The sequence below is a fragment of the Opisthocomus hoazin genome, chromosome 4 (assembly GCF_030867145.1).
Source record: "Opisthocomus hoazin isolate bOpiHoa1 chromosome 4, bOpiHoa1.hap1, whole genome shotgun sequence".
NCBI lineage: Eukaryota > Metazoa > Chordata > Aves > Opisthocomiformes > Opisthocomidae > Opisthocomus > Opisthocomus hoazin.
The window spans coordinates 19266643-19288060 of record NC_134417.1 but is presented as its reverse complement, the minus strand read 5'-3'; the positions used below and the strand labels follow the sequence as shown (position 1 = coordinate 19288060).

General features: G+C 44.2%; 1 protein-coding gene across 11 annotated transcripts in view; it reads right to left on the bottom strand.

The window, feature by feature from the left end:
- The window catches only part of MCF2L2 (MCF.2 cell line derived transforming sequence-like 2), a 191141-nt gene that overhangs the window by 126150 nt on the left and 43573 nt on the right, over window positions 1–21418 (bottom strand). For all 11 annotated transcript variants that reach the window (XM_075418242.1, XM_075418241.1, XM_075418245.1 and 8 more), the window contains 2 exons: window positions 21021–21104; window positions 9536–9650 (listed from right to left, as the gene is read on the bottom strand). In XM_075418242.1, the coding sequence (XP_075274357.1) occupies window positions 9536–9650; window positions 21021–21104 (199 nt within the window). The remainder of the gene's footprint in view (window positions 1–9535; window positions 9651–21020; window positions 21105–21418) is intronic.

Genomic DNA, 21418 nt, shown 5'->3' with positions numbered 1-21418 from the left:
CAGGCGGGGCTTGAATATCTCCAGAGAAGGAGACTCCACAACCTCCCTGGGCAGCCTGTTCCAGTGCTCCGTCACCCTCAGAGGGAAGAAGTTCTTCCTCATGTTCAGATGGAACTTACTATGCTTCAGTTTGTCCCCATTGCCCCTTGTCCTGTCACTGGGCACCACTGAAAAGAGTTTGGCCCCATCCTCCTGACACCCACCCTGCAGATATTTATAAGCATTTATTAGGTCCCCTCGCAGCCTTCTCTTCTTCAGGCTGAACAAGCCCAGCTTCCTCAGTCTTTCTTCATAGGAGAGATGTTCCAGTCCCCTCACCATCCTCATCGCCCTCCTCTGGACTCTCTCCAGTAGCTCTTCATCTTTCTTGAACTGGGGAGCCCAGAACTGGACACAGTACTCCAGATGGGGCCTCACTAGGGCAGTGTAGAGGGGAAGGAGAACCTCCCTCGACCTACTGGCCACACTCTTCCTAATGCACCCCAGGATTCCATTGGCCTTCTTGGCAGCCAGGGCACACTGCTGGCTCATGGTTAACCTGTCGTCCACCACCACTCCCAGGTCCCTCTCCACAGAGCTGCACTCCAGCAGGTCCACCCCAACCCTGTACTGGTGCATGGGGTTGTTCCTCCCCAGGTGCAGGACCCTGCACTTGCCCTTGTTGAACCTCATCAGGTTCCTCTCTGCCCAACTCTCCAGCCTGTCCAGGTCTCGCTGAATGGCAGCACAGCCTTCTGGTGTATCCACCAAGCATGCCATAAGCAAAGGACATACTGCAATCAAAAATCTAATTACAGATTAAGATCAAGAGAAATTTTATAAAACATTTCCTTGATCCCTTTTCCATTGTTCACACAAGCGGCATCCCAGGAACACCATTTTCATGGGTCATTTGTGCAAACCCATGTCAACAGTCCACTGAAGATGCTCCTGCTGCATCTCTGCATGATCAAGAACAGTAACCTGGAAGCACGAAGTGTTGTGTAAATCTGGAATGCCATGTAAGTGTTCCTAATAGTTCATTCTTGTACTAGAAAAACTCACTGAACTTCCCACTTCAATACTACTTCTGGCATTCCTCTGAGAACTACAAAATTCAATTACAATAGACAACCTTCCCCCTTAAGTAGTGCAACATGGAGCTCTTTATGCAGAGGACAGAAAATCTGTTTGTAGCAGTGCCTCTCAAGCACAGAGAAGCTAATTTGCCAGTTTCTCCTTTTATATACATACAAATATATACTTATCCTTCAACAGCACAACAAGCGTTTTAAGGAAAAAAATGTCCAGTGTGGTATCTATGCGTTTGCTCTAGATATTAGGAAAAAAGGGTTCTGAGGAAGGCAACAAGGAAATTGTGTGTATTGCAGATTGTTACAGAAAGGGTGTGAGAAACTAAACATAAGAGTCTCGACCTGGAGGCTTCCTAACCTACCCAAAAATCTGCATTGGTTTTATCAAACTGCTTCTGCTGATTGCAACTAAAAATTGCTTTGGAAGTCTGGTAGGCATGAAAGGCCTGGGTAAATCAGCCTCAGCCTCCAGAGCACCAGGTGGCATCTCTGTGGGCAGGGTGCCTGTCCTGCCTCATGGACACACGTAGGATGAGGTCAGGCTGCATTATGGGTGGGGTGCCAGGAATTCTGGTTACATCTCAAACAGAGAAGGTTGGGGTAAACTTGCTGATAGTTTGGGAAATCACAACGAGCACAAAGGCACATGTCATTTTCCTCCTTTGTTTGTGTGATACATGTTCAAAAAATTCTTTTTTGTTTAGTAATATGCCAAGAAACATATAGGTCACTACAGAAAGAAAACAACTGCTAGTAATTGTAGGGTGCAAATGCGTTTAGAAGTCACAAGGGAAAGGAAAGGAAGCATGGTTTTTTGCTTCTCTGTTCCCATTTACTACCCCCGGCACAGCATCTCACTCCAGGCAAAAGGCTGGGGCAGTGTCAAACCTCACTCCTCAGCATCAGAGCTGCATTCACCCTGGGGACAGGGATCTGCCGGTCCCCGTGCCCACAACAGCCCCAGTTATGCCGTTTACTGCAGATGAACCTGGAAGCTACAAGCCCCCAATCCTCCAGGTAATACAACCACCACCCCAAAAGGCAAAAAAGCCATTGAGAAGCTGTCAAAGAGAAACACACACTAAAAACCAGACTGATGTGGGTTGCACCCCATCCCCTGGCCTAGGGAACAGGAGACCATCCAGTCAACACTGACTGCTGTCTGACCATCCAGTCCAGACAAAAATGGCTTGTTAAAGACAGGGTCATACTCATTAACAAATACTTGAAAACTCTCCCACATACTATCCACCAGTTCATACTAATCCAGAATTAAGTTTTTAAACATTTGATACTGATAACACTAACAGCTGTCACAATCCAGTGCTCCCAAAAACAATCCCAGCACCCTCACTGGCCTCTTGCTAAAGCACAGACTTAAGCATGCTCTGGCCCCATGCAGGCAGAGGTTAGCTCTTCCATTTGCAGTTCTTCACATGACTAGAGATATCACAAGATGCATGTCCCACTTAAATTTTTTTTGCTCTTGCAGGGAAAAAGATTAGATCCAAATACCTGGTTAACCAGAACAAATACAAAAAATGCTTGTTGTGACTAATTATTCCAAGAGAACAATGTCACAATTCAACATTCACGTTGCTTACAGCGTGCTAGTGAAACTGGTCTATTGTTTAGAACTAAGTTATTAATAAAATAGTGAGATATGAAGGGGGAACTAAGCCAATGCAAGTCTCCTTTCAACAGTTACATGTTTAGATGACCTTGGAGAGGGCTGTCTCTAATATGCTTCATATGTTTTTGACAGCTATGTTAATTTTTGAGAGCCATGTTAAAGCAGAAGGAAAATGGGAATGTGAGAGGACATAATTTGAATCAATCGGATCACCAAAATATGGCCTCTACTCCAAAGAAACAGAGAATATATATTGTAATCAGCATTTAATTATGTTTTCAGCTCAGACTCACGTGAACAATTTGTAGCTGCTGAATATCTCTCAGACAGTTAATTGCACACATGGAATCAGGTTCAAATCTGATGCAGTTCCATTGAAATCAGTGATTTATAATAAGATAACCAAAGTAGGTGTCCTAGCTGAAGTTAACAAAATGCTGATGTTGGTGTAAAGAAGTATCATTCAACTAATATCAGGTTAATAAAAATGAGAAAAATCTGTTATTCGCAGAATTCGTGATGTAGCTAAACCACAAGTAACTATATCCATAGCCAACATATTCACACAAGCTGACTGCACATAAAAATTGCTTTGTTTTGACCATCTGAGAGACTGACTCAAGGCTTTCTAATAGAAGTATACATGGAGGATTGGAGGCCTAAAAGAATTCAGAATCAGACCCTTATAATCACACTTTGGTGAGCAAACTGCAATGGAAATAACTGATAAGTCAGCATCTGCCAAAAGCAGTAAGTACAACTGTGATTTAAACAAACACAAAAGTATTTGTGCCAAGTAAAACTTGCGTCTGCACTTCAGAACTAACTCTTAAGTCCCATTGTTAAAAGTCCCTCAAACATGTAGTTCAGAAGTCACTTAAAAAGGGACATTTGCTGTTTTTTCAAGTACATGTCCCATGATCGAGCAATTCATTTTTTCAGATGTTCTTCTGCATGGGCATTTGTAAGAGCACAAAAGCATCCAGGCATCAGATGCAACAAGAAAAAATTAAATTCATAGATAATAGGAACAAGAGCTTGAAATACAAGCTTATGAAATACAGACTGAGCCAAGAAAATGCAAGAGAGAAGCAGCAAAGGAATTTTCTCATTAAATTAGGGTTGGCAAGAGTGGTCATGGGGGTAGGGAGAGCTGGGAATAGCAAACATAGGTGAATAGGAACATTGCTTATCAGTTGTCACTGTAAACCACAGTGTCGCAGGCCAGTTAAAGAGACTGACTGAGGAAATGAAAGATGAAATAGATACTTAGATAATGACTTGGATTTAAATAGGAGAAAAGAGCAAAGGAGAGCATAATACCACTGCGTGTGCAGCCTAGCTATGGTGGTGCACTACTTGCAGCTCTCTGCCTCCAAGACTCCAAGACCAAGTGTAGTAACTGCAGCTGCTTGGAAAAGACAAAACCTGCCAGCCAGCTGTGCCTGGCACATGGGGCTGCTGGGGGAAGGCACAGGCCAGAACGCCTTGTTACACAAACAGTGCAGGTACAATACTAGCTGTGGCAGAGTGCAAAAAACAACCCAAGGCGTGAGACCTGAGAGAGATTTGTCAGGGTGAAATGAGAATAAGGCCAATACGCAAAAAATCCAGGTACCTATTGCAGTATTTATCATTTACAACATTGAGCTGATTACATTGTCTGAGATGAAATGGGTAAAAAAATGAAGAATAGACTTAAAAATCTCACGATCTGAAGAAGGAGGAAAAGAGTGGTGAGGGAAGATGAGAAAACTACATGCTGCTAAAAAGTAAAGCAGCTGAGCAAAGCACAGAAGAAAACGTGGGAGAGTATCTACATCACTCAAAATCACTCTGGCAGACTACGAAAAGGCAAGCAGCAAAGAAACCATTCAGAGATGCACCTCTAAATCTTGGCTGCCACAGGCTGATGGATGCAACATGACAAGGGTCTAGAGGTACCTTTGGACAACAAAAAACTCAAAAAGGGCCTGTAACCCTGATACAAAGCTAGACCTCAGCCTTCTGCAATGTTATTCCCTGCTTTTCACCTTGATGTTCAGGATGGTATCAGTTGTCTTCACTCAGATAAGCCAATGGTATTTGTATGTTTGTTTTTTTGTTGCGGTTCGGGGTTTTTTTGTTTCTTATTTTTTTTTAAACTAGAGAGGGCTGATTTAAGACCTAAATTTAGTCAGGGACACAGAGGGTGTCAGCAAGTGATCCTATTTCAGTCAGCGTGCTGAAATGAAAGGCCATACCAAGGTCTGAATATTATTTGGCACCAAGGGATGCGTGCAGGCAAAGAGCCATGGGAAGAAGGCTAGCCAAGATGGCAGCATCAGCACAAGTGGATGTACATCTAGGAAACCCCTTTTGTGTGTGTATCCAGAGGAAGGGAGTTTGTTTAAAAACACACACATACTCTATCAACGTTTTCTCAGTGTCAGTACTGTAATATCTCAACCCTGATTATGGAAATGCATTGGGGTTTCTCCAGTTCCCTGAAAAGAGGGACTTGAAGACAATCCTGCACAGCAGATAAACATCAAGCTTACCTCCAGATTAAAATTCTGGCATATTTGCCTAGATCTACAGATGTCTGGCAGAGAGGTTCCCTTTCACTGAATAAAATGTGTGCAATCAGCAGAGCTGCTCCATCCTCAGCTCTGAATTCAGGTTAGCCCTTGAATACTGATTTGAGGAGGCCAGGAGATGTCAAATTTCCTGACCTCATCTGGAAGAAGAGAAGGGCCCCCCTTTATCAAAGTAGTTGATCCATGTCAGTTGGAAAAGAAGGGAATTGTGGCCATGGAACAAAGCAAGTAAAAAAGGGAAGGGCTTTCTGGAGTTATCTATTGTAAGTGTGCATGCATAGAGGTATGCATGTGCATACACCATGTTACTCAATGTTTGTGGATGTGTATGTATGTCAACCCCTTTGGTGGAGCACTCTCATGAGCAGGTGTTGAACCAGAGGGAAAACTAATCAGATCACAAAAGTCTCACAGGTCTGATCATCCATACTGGAGAGCAGTTAATGTTTTAAAGCCCAGAAGTGCAAGGTTTACTTACAGCCCACCCCAAAATACTGTGGTACACCACAGCTGGTAAAGCAAATTTGCTCAGCAACATCAAAGACAAGCGCATGCCTATTCATCTGAATAACAACATTTGCTATCTGTTTTTATCTTTTAAATGTTTTGTCAAATAGGCACATAAGATCAGTCATTCCAGAGGGTCTTAGAAAGTTACTAATTCACTGAATGATGTCATCTGCAATCACAGATCTCACCTCCACAACTAGCATGAACCTTATTCTACAGCATATGCAGAAACAGATACTATAAAAGACAGATATTCTCTCTACATTTGGCTGAAAAATTATTTCTCTGGTTCACTGAGCTACAAAGAAGTAAGTATTGCTGTGACAAACAGGGTGAACTGCTTTTCAAAGTATACTTCATCTTACCTGATTCATGGCCATACCCTTTGTAACTCCACAAGACAGAGAGAATATTCTATTCTCTTCTCTTAGTCACTTTGTTTGATACCTGCACATCTTCCTTGAAAATTAAAAGGTGAACTACTAGCAGTGACACAACATCTACAGGAATGCTGTTGTAATACACACAGTAGTGCTGATGAAAGTAACAAATGCAGTCCCTTTACTGCTTGCTGAGATATATGGCAGAGAGACTCCGCACATGGACCAGCCAACTGCAGATTAACAAGGCTCTGCTGCACCCAAACAGGTCCACTACTTAAACCACATTAAGATTGTACTTCATATAATTATGTCATAAATCACACAACCAAAGCTTGCTGCTAGGTTCTTCCTCTTCTAAATTAATACCTTTGTCCTTCATCATCTAAATAAAGGGCGGCAAGTTTCAAATAGTGACTCAAGAAATGCGATCGGTCTTCCTAAAGGCACTGCAATAAAGACTAGCAGCCTCTCTGGAAAACGCACATCCTTACAGTGTGATCTATGATCGAACCTAAGAGTCAGCCCAATGTGCTGGTATGCAGAAAATGTAGGTGCAAATCTGTTATGGGTTTGTGTGGCAAGGTTTTGGTAGTGGAGGGGCTATAGGGGTGGCTTCTGTGAGCAGCTGTGAGAAGCTTCCCCCATGTCTGACAAAGCCAGTGCCAGCTGGCTCTAAGACGGACCCACCATTGGCCAAGGCCAAGCCAATCTGTGACAGTGGTAGCACCTCTGTGATAGCATATTTAAGAAAGGGAAGAAAAAAAAACAAATGGTGGTGAAACGGCAGTGAAGAGAGAGGAGTGAGACGATGTGAAAGAAACAACCCTGCAGACACCAATGTCAGTGAAGAAGGAGGGGGAGGAGGTGCTCGAGACGGAGCCTTCCCTTGCAGCTTGTGATGAAGACCATGCTGAGGCAGGTTGTTCCCCTGCAGTCCACGGAGGTCCACAGTGGAGCAGATATCTACCTGTAGCCGTGGAAGGGACTCCGCGCCGGAGCAGGTAGATGCCTGAAGGAGGCAGTGGCCCCGTAGGGAGCCCACACTGGAGCAGGCTCCTGTCAGGAACTGTGGACCCGTGGAGAGAGGAGCCCACGGTGGAGTAGGTTTGCTGGCAGGGCTTGTGACCCCATGGGTGACACACGCTGGAGCAACCTGTTCCTGAAGGACTGCAGCCCGTGGGAAGGACCCACACTGGGGCAGTTCATGAAGAGCTGCAGCCCATGGGATGGACTGATGTTGGAGAAGTTTGTGGAGAACTGTCTCCTGTGAGAGGGACCTCACACTGGAGCCGGGGCAGAGTGTGAGGAGTCCTCCCCCTGAGGAGAAAGGAGCAGCAGAGACAACGTGTGATGAACTGACCGTAATCCCTATTCCCCATCCCCCTGCTCCACTCAGGAGAGGAGGAGGGAGAGAAATAGGAGTGAAGTTGAGCCCAGGAAGAAGGAAGGGGTGTGGGAAGGTGTTTTAAGATCTGGTTTTATTTCTCACTATCCTACTCTGATTTGATTGGTGATGAAGTAAACTCCCTTTTCTCCCCAAGTGCAGTCTGTTTTGTCCATGACAGTAATTGGTGAGTCATCTCTCCCTGCCCTTGTCCCAACCCTCAAACCTTTCATCATATTTCCTCTCCTCTGTCCAGTTGAGGAGGGGGAGTGATAGAGTGGTTTTGGTGGGTACCTGGCATTTATCCAGCCCAAACCGAAACAAAACCCCAGCCTGTCACTGACCTTGAATCAGTCATTTGAACCAAACTGAATAGTCACTCACTCAACACAAGCTCTGGTGAGCCTGTCTGTAGTGTAAGATACTATTTACACATACGTCATCATCTGTAAAATAGGCATATTGCAGCTCTGCTGACCTACAAAGTTTTGAAACTTAATTCATCATTCTTTACACATTGTTCTGGGATTCCTTCGGGGGGAGAGAAAACACAAAACTGATCAACTGAATCAAAGCAAAGGTCCATCTAGCCCAATACCCTGTTTCCAGTGTTGGTAGGTAGTGGATACTGAGGCAAAAGCAGAGGGAAAGTAAGAAGGACCATCTTTCTCTTGGAATATTCTCTGAAGTCCCAGCAGTAAGGAATATATGAATTTCCTCAACCAGAGATTGCATCTGAGCCATTGTGTTCAGCTATCATTGATGGAGCTATCCTTCATGAATTTGGCTAATTTATTTTGAACCCATCTCTACTTTTGGCTTTCACACACGCTGAAGAAGCATAAAGCATTTCTGTCTATCATGTTGACAATACAACGGGCTAGTTCCCCAACATGTGACAAAATTACTAGGAATGACCCACCAGCATACCAAATACAAAGAACTGGAAAACTAGTTTCGTGTTTTTCTCAGCTACTGTTGCTGTTTTATTAACCCCAAAGCCGATCACCCTCCCAGTCCTGAAGCTAGTGAAAATATATGTGAGACAGAGTTTCTCCTGGCAGAACACAAGCCGTACAGAGCAGAGTGAAACAATGAGGCTGTTAAGTTCACAGTGTGTGGTTTCTCTCAGCTTGCTTTGGCAACTCAGCATGGGGAATACATGTAGGTGGAGCTGGAAAACTTCTTACTCAAACTTGAAGGAGGCACGTTTTCCCCTCATCATCCTTTAAGCACCTTTATACCCCAGACTACAGGAAATAATAAATCCCTGTCGTGCTTCTGACTAGCACAAACAGCTACGGTCCAGAGACAGGATCAGGGGACTGAAAAAATATTAAGCTCTCTTTTTGGATAAACAAAAAGTAATTCAGCTGCCATGCCTTTGAGCATTTCCTCAGAGCAGTGGAAGTGAATTTATTTCACTGTCCTTGCACAGCTGCAGGCAAACAGCAAGGAAAATATCCTACCTGTGGAGCAATCTCCCAATAAATGAAGCATCAGAAAGCACATGGTGCTTGCCAGAATCCTGTCAACAGGGCACCTAGCTTGCTTTCTCAGAAAAGAGAAAGCTTGCACAGAAAGATGCACTCAGAGAATAAGTAGTAACAGGACGTACGTAAGTTTGGCTCCTTCCAGATGCAACCCTTTCCTTATATCCAGCGCCCCTGAGAGTTCTCACAAATGGCCCCTCTCAGCACCCTTTTGATCTGCTATCTTTACCACTGCTCTTTTAGAACCACACCCTCTCCCACCCACTTCAAGCCCTGAACAGAAAGCCTGTCCTGTGTGAAGCTTTCTTCCCCATGTAAATGATGGAAGTGGTTCCTAGGGCCTCCTGCACATAAGAAACTTTCATACTGGCTGGCTGAATGCAGAGTCACTGGTATATCCTCACAGCACTACTAAACACAGTGAGCCATTGGGGAGCAAAGCTCTCTAGGAAATCCACAGACATTTGTGCTTAGCCTCACCTGGGAATGCTGGTTAGATATGTGACCACGTTCAGGAAATCTTCATCCGGTATGTCACTGAATCCTGCAAACTCTGGAAAGGTTATAATGGGAGCCCCGTCCTTCCCTCTTCCTCCTGCAAAACAGAGGTGGTAAACTTTAGATGGTGATTGTACGCCTTTGGATAGACTGGTCAGTACTCAAACAAGAAACACTGGCGTATCCCTCATTGAACCCAGTACAGATCCACCCAGATCCAGTACACATGTGATCACCTTCCCATTTGATATTCTAATTCACTGCAGTTTCACTACCTCAGTTGACTCCAGCTGACATTCTAGCCTCTGTTGTTTATTCTCAGCCTCTTCATGAACCTTCTGCATAATTCTGATTAAGTGCTTTCTTTGGTTCTTTGTTTCGCGTTTCCAAGTGATTTCTTGTGACAATATTGCTACACTGCCCTAGGTATAGGTACAGAACTCTGATTCCTTCTAGACATTAAAGGAAACGAAGTAATAGAGCATACAAGCTTTGAATACACAGATATAACCCAGGACTCAGGCCTAGGACTAATCCAGTCTTATGGCTTTCCTTAACAAAAAAATGCTCAAAGTGCATGGAGTATTTAATTGATGAGTTTTGCTCATCTTGTTTATTTGCATCAAACCTTCATTAAACAGGACAGGAAGGTCATAAGCAGCAAGGTCAAGAAGAGACCCTATCTGAGGGACTCCCTGATCCAAACCGCAGCATTCAAACTCTGGCAGACCTACAGGAAGCATGAAGCCGAGTCCCTTATAACTGAGCAGCCTTTACAGTTCTCCTGACACAATGCTCAGCTCTAGGAGATGTTGTAGTACACAGCACAAAGTCTGTCCACTCACAGGACCAATCCTAACTTGGTTCTATTAATAAATCTGGGCATCACTCAAACAGCACAGAAGTTGACAGGATTTTTCTCAGCAGCTTGGACTCAGAGCCAAGAGCAGACTAATGAGGCAGTAGCACATAAAGGAATATGATGAAACAAAGCTTTTGTTACAGGTACCTTACTGCTTAGGGCTGCTTAGATAGGGCATCAAGGACATGCTTTTCCCTGAGTCTTTCTCCTTCCTCTGCAGTCTCTGTGTAAGCCTGTTTTTTGCACAAGGTTGTGGAATACTCTACCAACCCAATACCGAGCCTAGTACTGCAGCACACACAGTTTTCCTTGTCATTTATCACCCACAGCAGATTCTTGTCCAAGGAATAGACACGCTCTGGGTTTCCCCTTCGCAAAGGGGAAGCTGCGAGAGGGAGACAGAAAATTACCTTCCTCAAGGAAAATATCCAGCAAATTATCCTATTAGGAGCATGGGAGGAAACAGAGACTCAGGGAAAAAAATATGAGTTCTCATTTCTCAAAAGTACCCTCTAAATCCCCATAAATAAACCCTGTCTCCAGGCTGCTTCCACAGACCATTGCCTTTCCCTGCAGATAATCACAGCTGATGCCAGAAACCAGTTGCTCCTGCTCCCATTTTGGTGGTCATTGCAAAGAGGTGCTCAAGTAATGCCTAGCTATTTCTGTGTAGAGTGGTCAGTCCCTTGCTAGTCCTGATCCTGCCTCTGCCCAACCCTCCCAGACTCAGCTGGATCATTTAAGGTCCCTCCCATGTTGTCCAGCCTTGGACAGCTGGGATGCTGAGAAACACGATGTTTGTGTAAAGCAAAAGTCAGAGCTCTAGAAAATAGGAATTTTGAACAAGGAAATGCTTTTCCTTCTTGATATCTGGTGACGTGGTTACTTTGTCAGGACACCACCTTTAGCCCCTATTTTCCTTTCTGAAGGTTGATTATTGCTTTAATTACATTCGAAAATTACTCAGTTGTGTTAGACCATCCACTAACTCAACCTGCTGGGGAGAAAACAGGCCTACAGAGATTCAGAAGGCTTTCAGCCAAAATGCAAAGAAGAAATACTATCATTCCCACTGCACTGAACTGGATTTCAAATTCTGAGCAGAGTCACAGCCTCCACATTGACCTCCATGTTGGCCTTGGGATAAGGCCAAATGCTGATGCATAGCAGCTTGATCTCAGGGCGCTCCAGTGGCACTATCTGCAGTCAGCAGTGACACCGAACACACTGTTGTGCAAATTGAGTCAGACTTTCTCCAGATTGTTTGCTGCACTCTTCAGACCAGTAACTCCAACCCGCATCCAGTTGAGATGGTTTGTACAGGTTCTTAGTGACATCTTCTGGACAGAAACAGTAACGGCCAGGAAAATGAAATTGTAAACTTGGCTGCTCTGTCTCTTTTTGCAGAGTTTAATGCATGCCAAGGTATTTCATAGATTGTCTCATACGCATTCACATAGTTCCCGGGCACCATGCTTTCCCATTCACATATTTCATGCATGTGAAGATACTCTAAATGAGGGAGATATAGTAACCTGGAATATTTTGGTTTAAAGCAGCAATATTTGCCCCTGGAGGATAAGATAGAGATTCCCCTGGATACCCTCCTTCAACACCTGATAGTTTACCTGCCATTATACTCAAGATTTATTTAAACTAAAAGTTTCACATGGCACTTCTAATGCTCTTGCTGACCAGGGTCTCTTTGTGTCCCTTTTATCTTCTCTTTCTCTTGCATCCACATTCACACATGTGCTCTTCTTGCTCTGGCCTCTTTCCCCTGACCTAGATGAGGCAGGCTGATGATGCACTATGTCTATGTGGGAGTGTATTTTTGTCACAGGATTGTTTCCTATAAAAAGCCATCCAAGGAATGAATGTAAACAGACTGAATGCTGATTTCTGTCCTTCACCACTGGCAACAAATCTAGAAGGACACTTAAGAGCAGCCTCAGACTGACCACTCAACTAAGAGCCAGGAGCTCCTTGCCTCTGACTAGACCATGCACCCTTAGCAGCTCTTGGGCTCTACCTCATTCTCCAAGGTGCAGGCAGCACTTCCTGCTACAACTAAAACAGAAGGACACTCAGAAGGTTCTTGAATACAGCTGTATTTCAGACAGGGAAATAAACAAGGAAACCCCTCAGTTCCTGCCATACCATGAAATTACAGGGAAGTTTGAGGGATTTTTGTGATCAGGAACTATTAAGTACTATGAGAAGGAGAGAGCAGGAATGTCTGAAGTGTTGGGTGACAAGTAACGTGTTAGGAATTGGTTGATCCTGCCCATATCTGAACCTTGAGCAGTGGTTGAGCTACATGGGAAAATGATCCATACCCATCTATCCATATATCTAGCAAAGTAACAAGAGTGGATGTAACGGATATCAGGGAAGCTCCTTATATACCAGCCATGTTTGGAAAACTCTGCCCTCTTGATGAGAGAGAAGTTCCATACATCTAAATGGTAATGCCATTTTTTTCCCTGATACTAAACCAAGATTTGCTGCAGTATGCAAATTTCTGCAGAATGTGAATTGACAAGCTGAAGCCCTTTTTTTCTGTGCCATAAACCTTGCTTTCTAGGGAGTTGTCACTAGATTTCTTCCAGTCCTTGAAACACTTTAAGTGGCTACTCAATGTCTTGGAAGGGCAGAGAACACAAATTAAAAACCAACAGGGACAGTCTTCAGTCAGTTCCATAGCCATAAGGACTAAGTGCATAGAATTTGGCCCCAAGGACTCTCTGTAAATGATCCATGCGCTTACTGGGACTGCGCATAACCCTCACAACTCCTGGGCATCACTTGTGAAAAGAGTCTAATTGCTGAACATAAAATTTTACAGTCCTTCATAAGTAAGGCAGACAGGGACAGAACAAGCTCCAGCAGCTCCATGGAAGGCCAAAAGAAAAAAAATAGTCAAGGGAGGAAAAAAAAACACCAAAGACATTTTAAAGCAGAAAACGAGGGCAGGAGGAGGGAGATAGAAAAGAAGTGCTGAACAGAGCGAGCCACATGCGCACAGCACAAAGTTACACTCCAGCTACCCGGGGCACCTCTGCTCTGTTCAGCAGTGTCTGTGCAGCAAGATGCGGGGCCCAAGGACGGCCAGGAGCAAAGAGCAGGATGAAGAGGTGGAGTTGCAACATGAGGCACGAGCTGGGATGAAGAGCCCCACGGGAGAAGCGAGCAATGACTCGAGTTTGGTGCAGTCAGGAGGAGAAACGAAGATACACTGAAAAACAGAATTCAGGAGCATGGCCACGCGTGGCAGCTGTCTTCACGCAACGCACAGGACCGTCTCGCTGACTTGCAGCTCCTCCAGGCGCCATTAGATGCCACTGCGCAGCACTCCTCCAGCAACCCAGGCACCTCCAGCACCTCCTGGCAGCTCCGAGCGCTGGGGCCAGGCCAGGGAAGGAGCAGCTGCTGGCAGTGGCCATTGCAAGCGGCAGCCGCCAAGAGCTGGAGGTTCAGCTGGCAGGAGGGGAGGTTCAGGGCCATCCTCTGGCTGAATTAACGTGAGGCTCGCTCCGGACCCTGCTTTAGGGGAGCCAGGCCGTCCCACTGGCAGTCTCCCGCAGATCACCAGTCAGACCCCAGGCTGCTCTGTCACAGCTAGCCCCAGAGTTTTGCCTGCAGAGGAAACTCGGTCAGATTTTGTCTACCATCTCCTGATGCAGACCTGAGCTCCCCTGCCAGACAGCACCCACAAACGCAACGCATGCTGCCACCCTGATTCAGCCCCTTCAATTTCCTTCAAGAGGTCCATCTCCTTTCTGCTCTCTGTCTCTGCAGATAGCGACCTGCCTCGCATCCAATCCAAACTCATGGTGTCAAAGGTATGGACCCGCTGTGTGGGGGAGGGCATTCTGATTAAAGATCTTGACATATGATCAGAGGTAAATGATCAGCAAGCAGTTAAATCATTTGCATTCAGGGTCACACACAGAGAGGTGCGTCAAACTCAATGACTTGGAGCCCAAATGAGGCAGACAGCATCAGAAGGTGGAGGAGCAGAAGGATGGATTACCTGGAAAAAGGCAAGACTTAAGAGGAAAAGATTACAGTCAGCTTGACCATCTGCCTGTTTGCCACTCAGAATTACGCATCCCTTTCTTCCTCTTCCTGGGCACTTCCCTTGTTTTCCACCCCAGCTTGTGGCTGAACATCTCTTGTGGCCCAAGGGCAAAGCGACAGGAAGCAGCTGAGTGACAGGACAGAAGTACAGAGTGAATGTGGAAGGGAAAGAAAAGTAGGAGAGATGGTGCACAAGCTGCCTCAGAGTAGTACAAGGCATGGTAATGGGACCATCACCCACTCTTATGTGTGGCAATTCCCCACATCCCAGGACACAAAGCAGCATTCATAGTCACTGCTATTAGACAGACCTTCTAGCTGCCAGTGCAGCTTGGCTAGCTGCAGTGAAGATGGGCCCAGAACTCAGCTGTGGAAACAAAACAGCCGAAGTGTTTGGAGGAGGAATAGGTATAGGGGAGAATGGGATATGGCAGCAGAGAAAGTTTAATTTTGCTTTGCAATGTAAAGGGTGTGATTGACTGATGAGGTGTGAGTGCTGAATTCTGAGAGCTCTCGCAGCTGAAGTTGCATGTTGGTATGACTGATGTGAAAGCAGCAAGCAACCACAACTGCAGGCCAAGTTCCTGCACACCACGGAGATCCTAGGAAATCTCCTACTCCACAGTTCTAGCCCACCCACGCCTCTTGTCCAGGGACCAAAGATATCCATGGTTTAGACAATCAAAGGCTACACTGAAGCCCTGTTCCATAGCCAGCATGTCTCCTTGTAACACCAATAGCAGGATTCGTAAAGTAACATCTAACTAGAGCTTACAAAATATGCTGAATCCCGGGGGGGGGGGGGGGGGGGGGGGCAGGCTATGGGCAGGAGAAGTTCCAAAAGTTTGTCTGCAAGGTTACAGTGCAGACCTCCCCAGCCTGCCACAGACACCAACTCATCAGTTAGTACTGGAAAATTTTCTTTCAAGTTTTGCTGACACATGCAGTCTAACTGCTTGGGTCTGCCGACATGCAGAGAGCTCCCTTAGTCATAGCAGACCTGAGCACAATTCATCTCCCAGGTCAGATAGCTGAAGAGTTCAATGATATCGCGGCTGAAGTTTCACTGCCTTGGTCAGGTTTTGCTTTTTCCATGCTCTATTGTTTTAGTTTTCCGTGCTGATCGAGGGTTGTGAATGCCAAATTCCTCATTAAAGTTAAATCATTCTTCCTGGGTCTAGATTTTTACACAAGCTCCAAACTGTCCTTTCGGCAAGGTCAGGCCAGGTTTTCCAAAAGGCTCAGTTTAAACAAGAAGCAGATGGCCAAATACCCTCCAGGCTTTGGAAATTAAATAAACTGGCTTCAGAGTCAGTTACCATTTTCAGATACAGTCTCCCATCCACTGAAGTGCTTTGGCTTAACAGGAGCAGAACACAAAGAAAATGAATCTCTGCTAATACACTTTGTGACAGTTTGTCTAATAAATTCGTGATTTAGTAACAGGATCCATTATTGCTGCAAATGGCAGATTGGGCTCTTTGAGAGAGTAATTACAGATAAGAACAGGTCGTGAAGCTGCAGATAAAAAGGAAGGGGCTAGTAGTAGCTGCAGGAGCAGATTGGTACAGCAGGTTATTAGTCTGTCAGCAGGACAGGAACAGTATTTTACCAATGGTTCTCCATTCTTCAGTAAAAAAATGGTGTGTGTTAGAACAGCCAGGTTTTCAGTACTACTCAACTTTGTGATCTAGTTCCCGTAACAGCTACAGGAAACACACATACATAGCTGCGCACTCCTATGTTGTCACAGCTGTAGTCCCATAATTAGGGAGTTCAGTTTTCAGGGAAAGGAAAGAGGCAGTAGTGGTTTCAAAACTAGAATTTAACCACAAGAACCAGCACTGCCACCAGATCTCACAAGCTAAGCAGGGGTAGATCAGCACATGGAAAAAGAGATGACCAAAGCAGAACTACGTGATTAAGGACAACATTGTCACATTACACTGCAGCCTTTTCCATGACCACAGCGGACCAGGAAAGGTTTTGGAGAGTTTCCCATTTCTTGGTGTGGACAGTACAGTCTTGGTTTGTCTGGTAGCTAGAGGGCCAGGACAAACAGGAGGCTGTTAGTATCCAATACATTCATTGTAACTAGGCCCTGTGACAATCAAACACCAAACTCATTAGACTTGTTACATAATTCCTACCATCTGCTCAGAGACTGCAAGACAGTCAGACCCTCTTCTAAGAAGTTTGTACACAGCAATAGTAGAGGAAAGTGTTTCTAATGAGTCATGTCCAGAGAAAACAAAGAGCCTTTGAGTTCAATCATTCTACTCTTTCTTTTCTGCTTTACTGCAAGGGAATTTCACAGTTTCACTACATCTGCCTCAGCCACCAGCTGTTAATAAAAAGCTGATATTAACCCAATAAATATTCATTTATAACAAACTCTGCAACAGTCAACTAGTTACTTTCATTATTACCAAACAAATGCATTTGGGGTCCACAGGACTGAATAGGAGAGAGCTTGATGAAGCTAAAAGCTGTGGAGTAGCACAAACCAGACTCCCTGCTAACACCCTCGGAGCTCTGCACATGCATGCATGGAAGAGGTGGCTAGCTCTGCAGCTGTAGGCTGCAGCCTACGGAGTGAAAGAAAGAACCCCAAGTAGTATAATTCAGCTTTTTTATGAAGTTATTCAGAAAAACTTATTATATGCCCAAAACACTCTACAAGTAAGGTGGGAGTGTTTTTTACTGTCCACAGTGATGGGGCCAAAGACCAGAGGGTTTTTTTTCAGACCATGGCTGCTAAGCTGGAACCTACCAGCATAGAAAACCAGGAAATAGGCTAAGCATCAGCAGATTTTTAGTCTCCATGTAGGCAAGCACTGAAGCACCAAAATATTTGTGGTTGCTTGTGCCTACAGAAAAGCAGCATGCTTAAGGAAGAGCTGCAGAGCCAGCTGGGAAGAAAAATAAAATAATCAAAATCAAATGAGGTCATTTATGTGTGAATTATTTCAATAAGTGAAGTGGGACAGGAGAGTGCCCAAATCTGTTTTCATTGGATGAAGGAAACAAACTTTTGCTAGAGGAAAAAGAAAATTAAACTTATTTAGAGAAATGCATTTTTGAAAAGTATAGTCATTTCTGGCTTGTACCTAAACCTCAGTTTACAGGAGGCAATAGAGAGACAATAAGAAAGAGTCCTGTTGCTATATTTTACCTATGACCCACCAGTGATCACTAACAGAATAAGATACTGGGCTAAAGGGACCTCTGGGTAGATGATTTTATGTTCACGATTTTCTTCACAAGCTGCCATGAAGCTTTTGGAGTGGAGACACCCAGGTTTCCACATTTAGTTGCAAACTTCAGACTTAAATCAACTCAGAAACTACGAACTATGCCACCCTGTTTCTTATTAGGATGTTACTTCTGGATGCACCAAGGAGATTTTAGAGAAGCCTGAAAATTCTTCAGACAGGATTTGTTATTTATGTAGATGGGGCATGAACAACTTCTTTTCATTCACTTTTGGTATTTGTTATTAGTACTTATACGCTAGTGAACCAGTCATTTACCAATCTCTAACAAACAAGCCCCTCAGCCCTGCCTTCTATGAAGAGTTATTTCCAAAGTCTTTAAGCACCTTAGGTTTAAGTGGTCTTATTTAAACATCTTTCTCATTGCTTCTAACACTAAAAAAATTAGATTAAATGTGAAGAGTTGAATTTACTAAAATAGCAGGTGAGAATACAGGCACTGTTGAAATGATAATTCCATAAAGAAAAATGAAAATGCTTTTTTATATTTACCCTTGACATTTCTCGGCCATGTTTAATGTTCTAGCTGGAACTGGAAAAGGGTTTTTCTTCCTGTTTAGTAAACCACTTTCCTCAAGTTGCTCATTACATGACATATATAGCTTTTATTAATGGTCTTAAATGTTGCAAGGTAATGGGGTTTAAGAAAAGCAGTCTTCCACATTTTACCAGATAGGCATTGCACATGAGGCACTGAATTCTCACCATGCATGGCGTTCTTTACACTCATATAAGTGTTTTCAGGCATTCGTGTATCAGTTAAATCAAAGGCCTTGAAACCATATCGGTTTCAGCAGCTCCACATGCCTGGTGAGCAGAAAATGCAAGCAGGGCATTCTAGACAGGCCAGCTGGTAAGAGTTTTCTTGCTTACAAAGAGCAGACAAGCAACTCAGTTGTGATCTGACTGAGGTTAACATCAAGACCCAAAAGGAGTTGAACAGTGATTAGATTTCCTGTTCCCTTCCTTGTATTTAGACTATTTAAATGTCAGTTTAGCACTTATAAAAGGGATCTGAGTAGCACTCCTGAAGCAGTTCTTTAAGTGGGGATTAGTTTCAAAATTCATAACAGCCCTCAGATTCAGAGACTGTCAACTCCCACCCATCAGTCATTTTTCCTGTTAAGACCTAGCACCTTAAGGGAAAGGAGTTCCCAGCTTTCCATGACCACCTAATGCTTCTGAGACTTTGCTGTGGCATCTGTTCATTGAAATCTCTGGTAGTCAGGTGCGGAGCACTTCGCAATGATACCAAGTTACTCACTATCCTCTCCCATGAGCCAGCAGTGTGCCCGTGTTCCCAAAAGACCAATGGTATCCTGGGGTGGATTAAGAAGAGTGTGGCCAGCAGGTCGAGGGAGGTTCTCCTCCCCCTCTACTCTGCCCTAGTGAGGCCCCATCTGGAGTACTCTGTCCAGTTCTGGACTCCCCAGTTCAAGAAAGATGAGAAACTACTGGAGTGAGTCCAAAGGAGGGCTATGAAGATGATTAGGGGACTGGAGCATCTCTCCTATGAAGAAAGACTGAGGGAGCTGGGCTTGTTTAGCCTGGAGAAGGCTGAGAGGGGATCTTGTAAATGCTTATAAATATCTTAAGGATGGGTGTCAAGAGGATGGGGCCAGACTCTTTTCAGTGGGGCCCAGAGACAGGACAAGGGGCAACGGGCACAAACTAAAGCAGAGGAAGTTCCATCTGAACATGAGGAAGAACTTCTTCACTCTGAGGGTGCCGGAGCACTGGAACAGGCTGCCCAGAGGGTTTGTGGCATCTCCTTCTCTGGAGATATTCAAAACCCACCTGGACACAGTTCTTTGCAGCCTGCTCTGGGTGACCCTGCTTTGGCAGGGAGGTTGGATTAGATGATCCCCAAAGGTCCCTTCCAACCCCTGACATTCTGTGATTCTGTGATTCTCTCCAGTTTGGCAGGGCAGAGCTATAGTAAGCAGATGGTATGCAGGCAAATGCCTGAACAGCCAAAGGAGAATACTGCAACACTACCCCACAAAAGTTGTCTTAGAATAAATGGTACAGTAGCATTTCCGAGTGACCCTGCACTGATCACAATGATGGGATGCAAAAGGTTTGAGCAATTTTATGCAGTTGCTGACACTGTTCTGCATGGAGGTTTGTATTTATTAGGAATTCTAGGAAGACATGACCCTGAGATGCTTTACTGCAGACGATAAGGCAGCTGGTTCCACCTCTGCTCAGTCAAATACCCTCTGCTGAATGCAAAACAGTTAGTCATTGAGCTTATGAAACTGCCACTATCTAGAAACCTCCAAAATCAAGTTTTAATACTCGGAGCCCCATACAGAATTCTGAGCCACTTAAGATTTTAATTTAATTTGGCAGCTTAGAGTATATTTAAAAATGTGAAGATGCAACAAGGATTGGGCCTGCTGAGTTGATCATTTGCAGAGCTGGGTCTGTGTACTCTCTGCACTGTGTAGCTGGTGTTCCTCTCCAGCAAGCAGAGAGGGACAGGCTGTCCAAGAGTACCTTATTATGACCATATCACTATTTTGTGCAAATTCATGATTCACTGTGTGTCTATGGGGAAGAACGAAAGCAAATTCTTAATACCTTTATTTGCAGAACAGGCATAAACAGAGACAAAAGGATTTGCCAGAGGCCATAAGGGCAACAGCAGAAGCCATTTTAGGACCCATATAAGAATTCTCTTCTACAGTATCCGAAATAAGTGTATTAAATAATCTGACAAATATTTCAGTATCAGCTATTTATTCGTGTCAGGAACTGTGTCACTTTGTGTGATTGCAAACTTCAGGCAAACAAAGGAATATGTAATAATCAAATCTTTAAAAGATTAGAACCTTACACTTTAGAAATTAATCATTTCTAAAACAAAGGCAAATGAGGAAGAAGGGGAAGGTCATGAAAAGCTCCCTGATAGACCAAAATCTTTTCCCACAAACAAAATGCTTGGACATTGTGCAAACATATGTACAGAAAGATTTGTTTGATTTCTTACCCTCTAAATCTGTTCCCCCCACCCCACTGAGGAGAGCATGGAAAATTAACTTGCCTCAAAAAAAATAAGCACAGCAAGTTGGCATTTATCAGTTCCATACATTGGGAATGTCTGTTTGTGACAGCGTTTTTCATTAGCAATATAAAAATATTATTGCAACTCCTGTACAGAGCTGAAGGGTGACAGTCAGCATGACAGATTCCAATACATTTCCAAGAGAATCCCGGAGTGTGATTACCAGCAATTTCTTACCTGACAAGATAGCAAATTGCCTGTGGAGCTGCTCTATTATATCCACTGCAACCAGCGGCCGTATCTCCTGCTGCATGATTTCATCTGTGCAAGGGAAAACAGAAATCTTCAATGAGTTAATAAAACCTTAATGACAATTTTTACATCCTTCAAGAACCCAGTGAAACAAAGATGACACTCAAAGGAGAGAGCCTGGCTTGACTAGCGATTCAGATGTTCTATGACTGTCACAAAGAAGCTTATGATATTTACAAAATGTCATCTTCAGCCTACTTACTTTATCTATCGCTTCGTGATTGCAGAGAGAGCTTTTCACAAACCAGCTTCAGTAGATTTTCCAGAGCTTGTCACAGGTTTGCTCAAGTTGACAGCCTGCTCCATGCTACTTCATGTTCCCT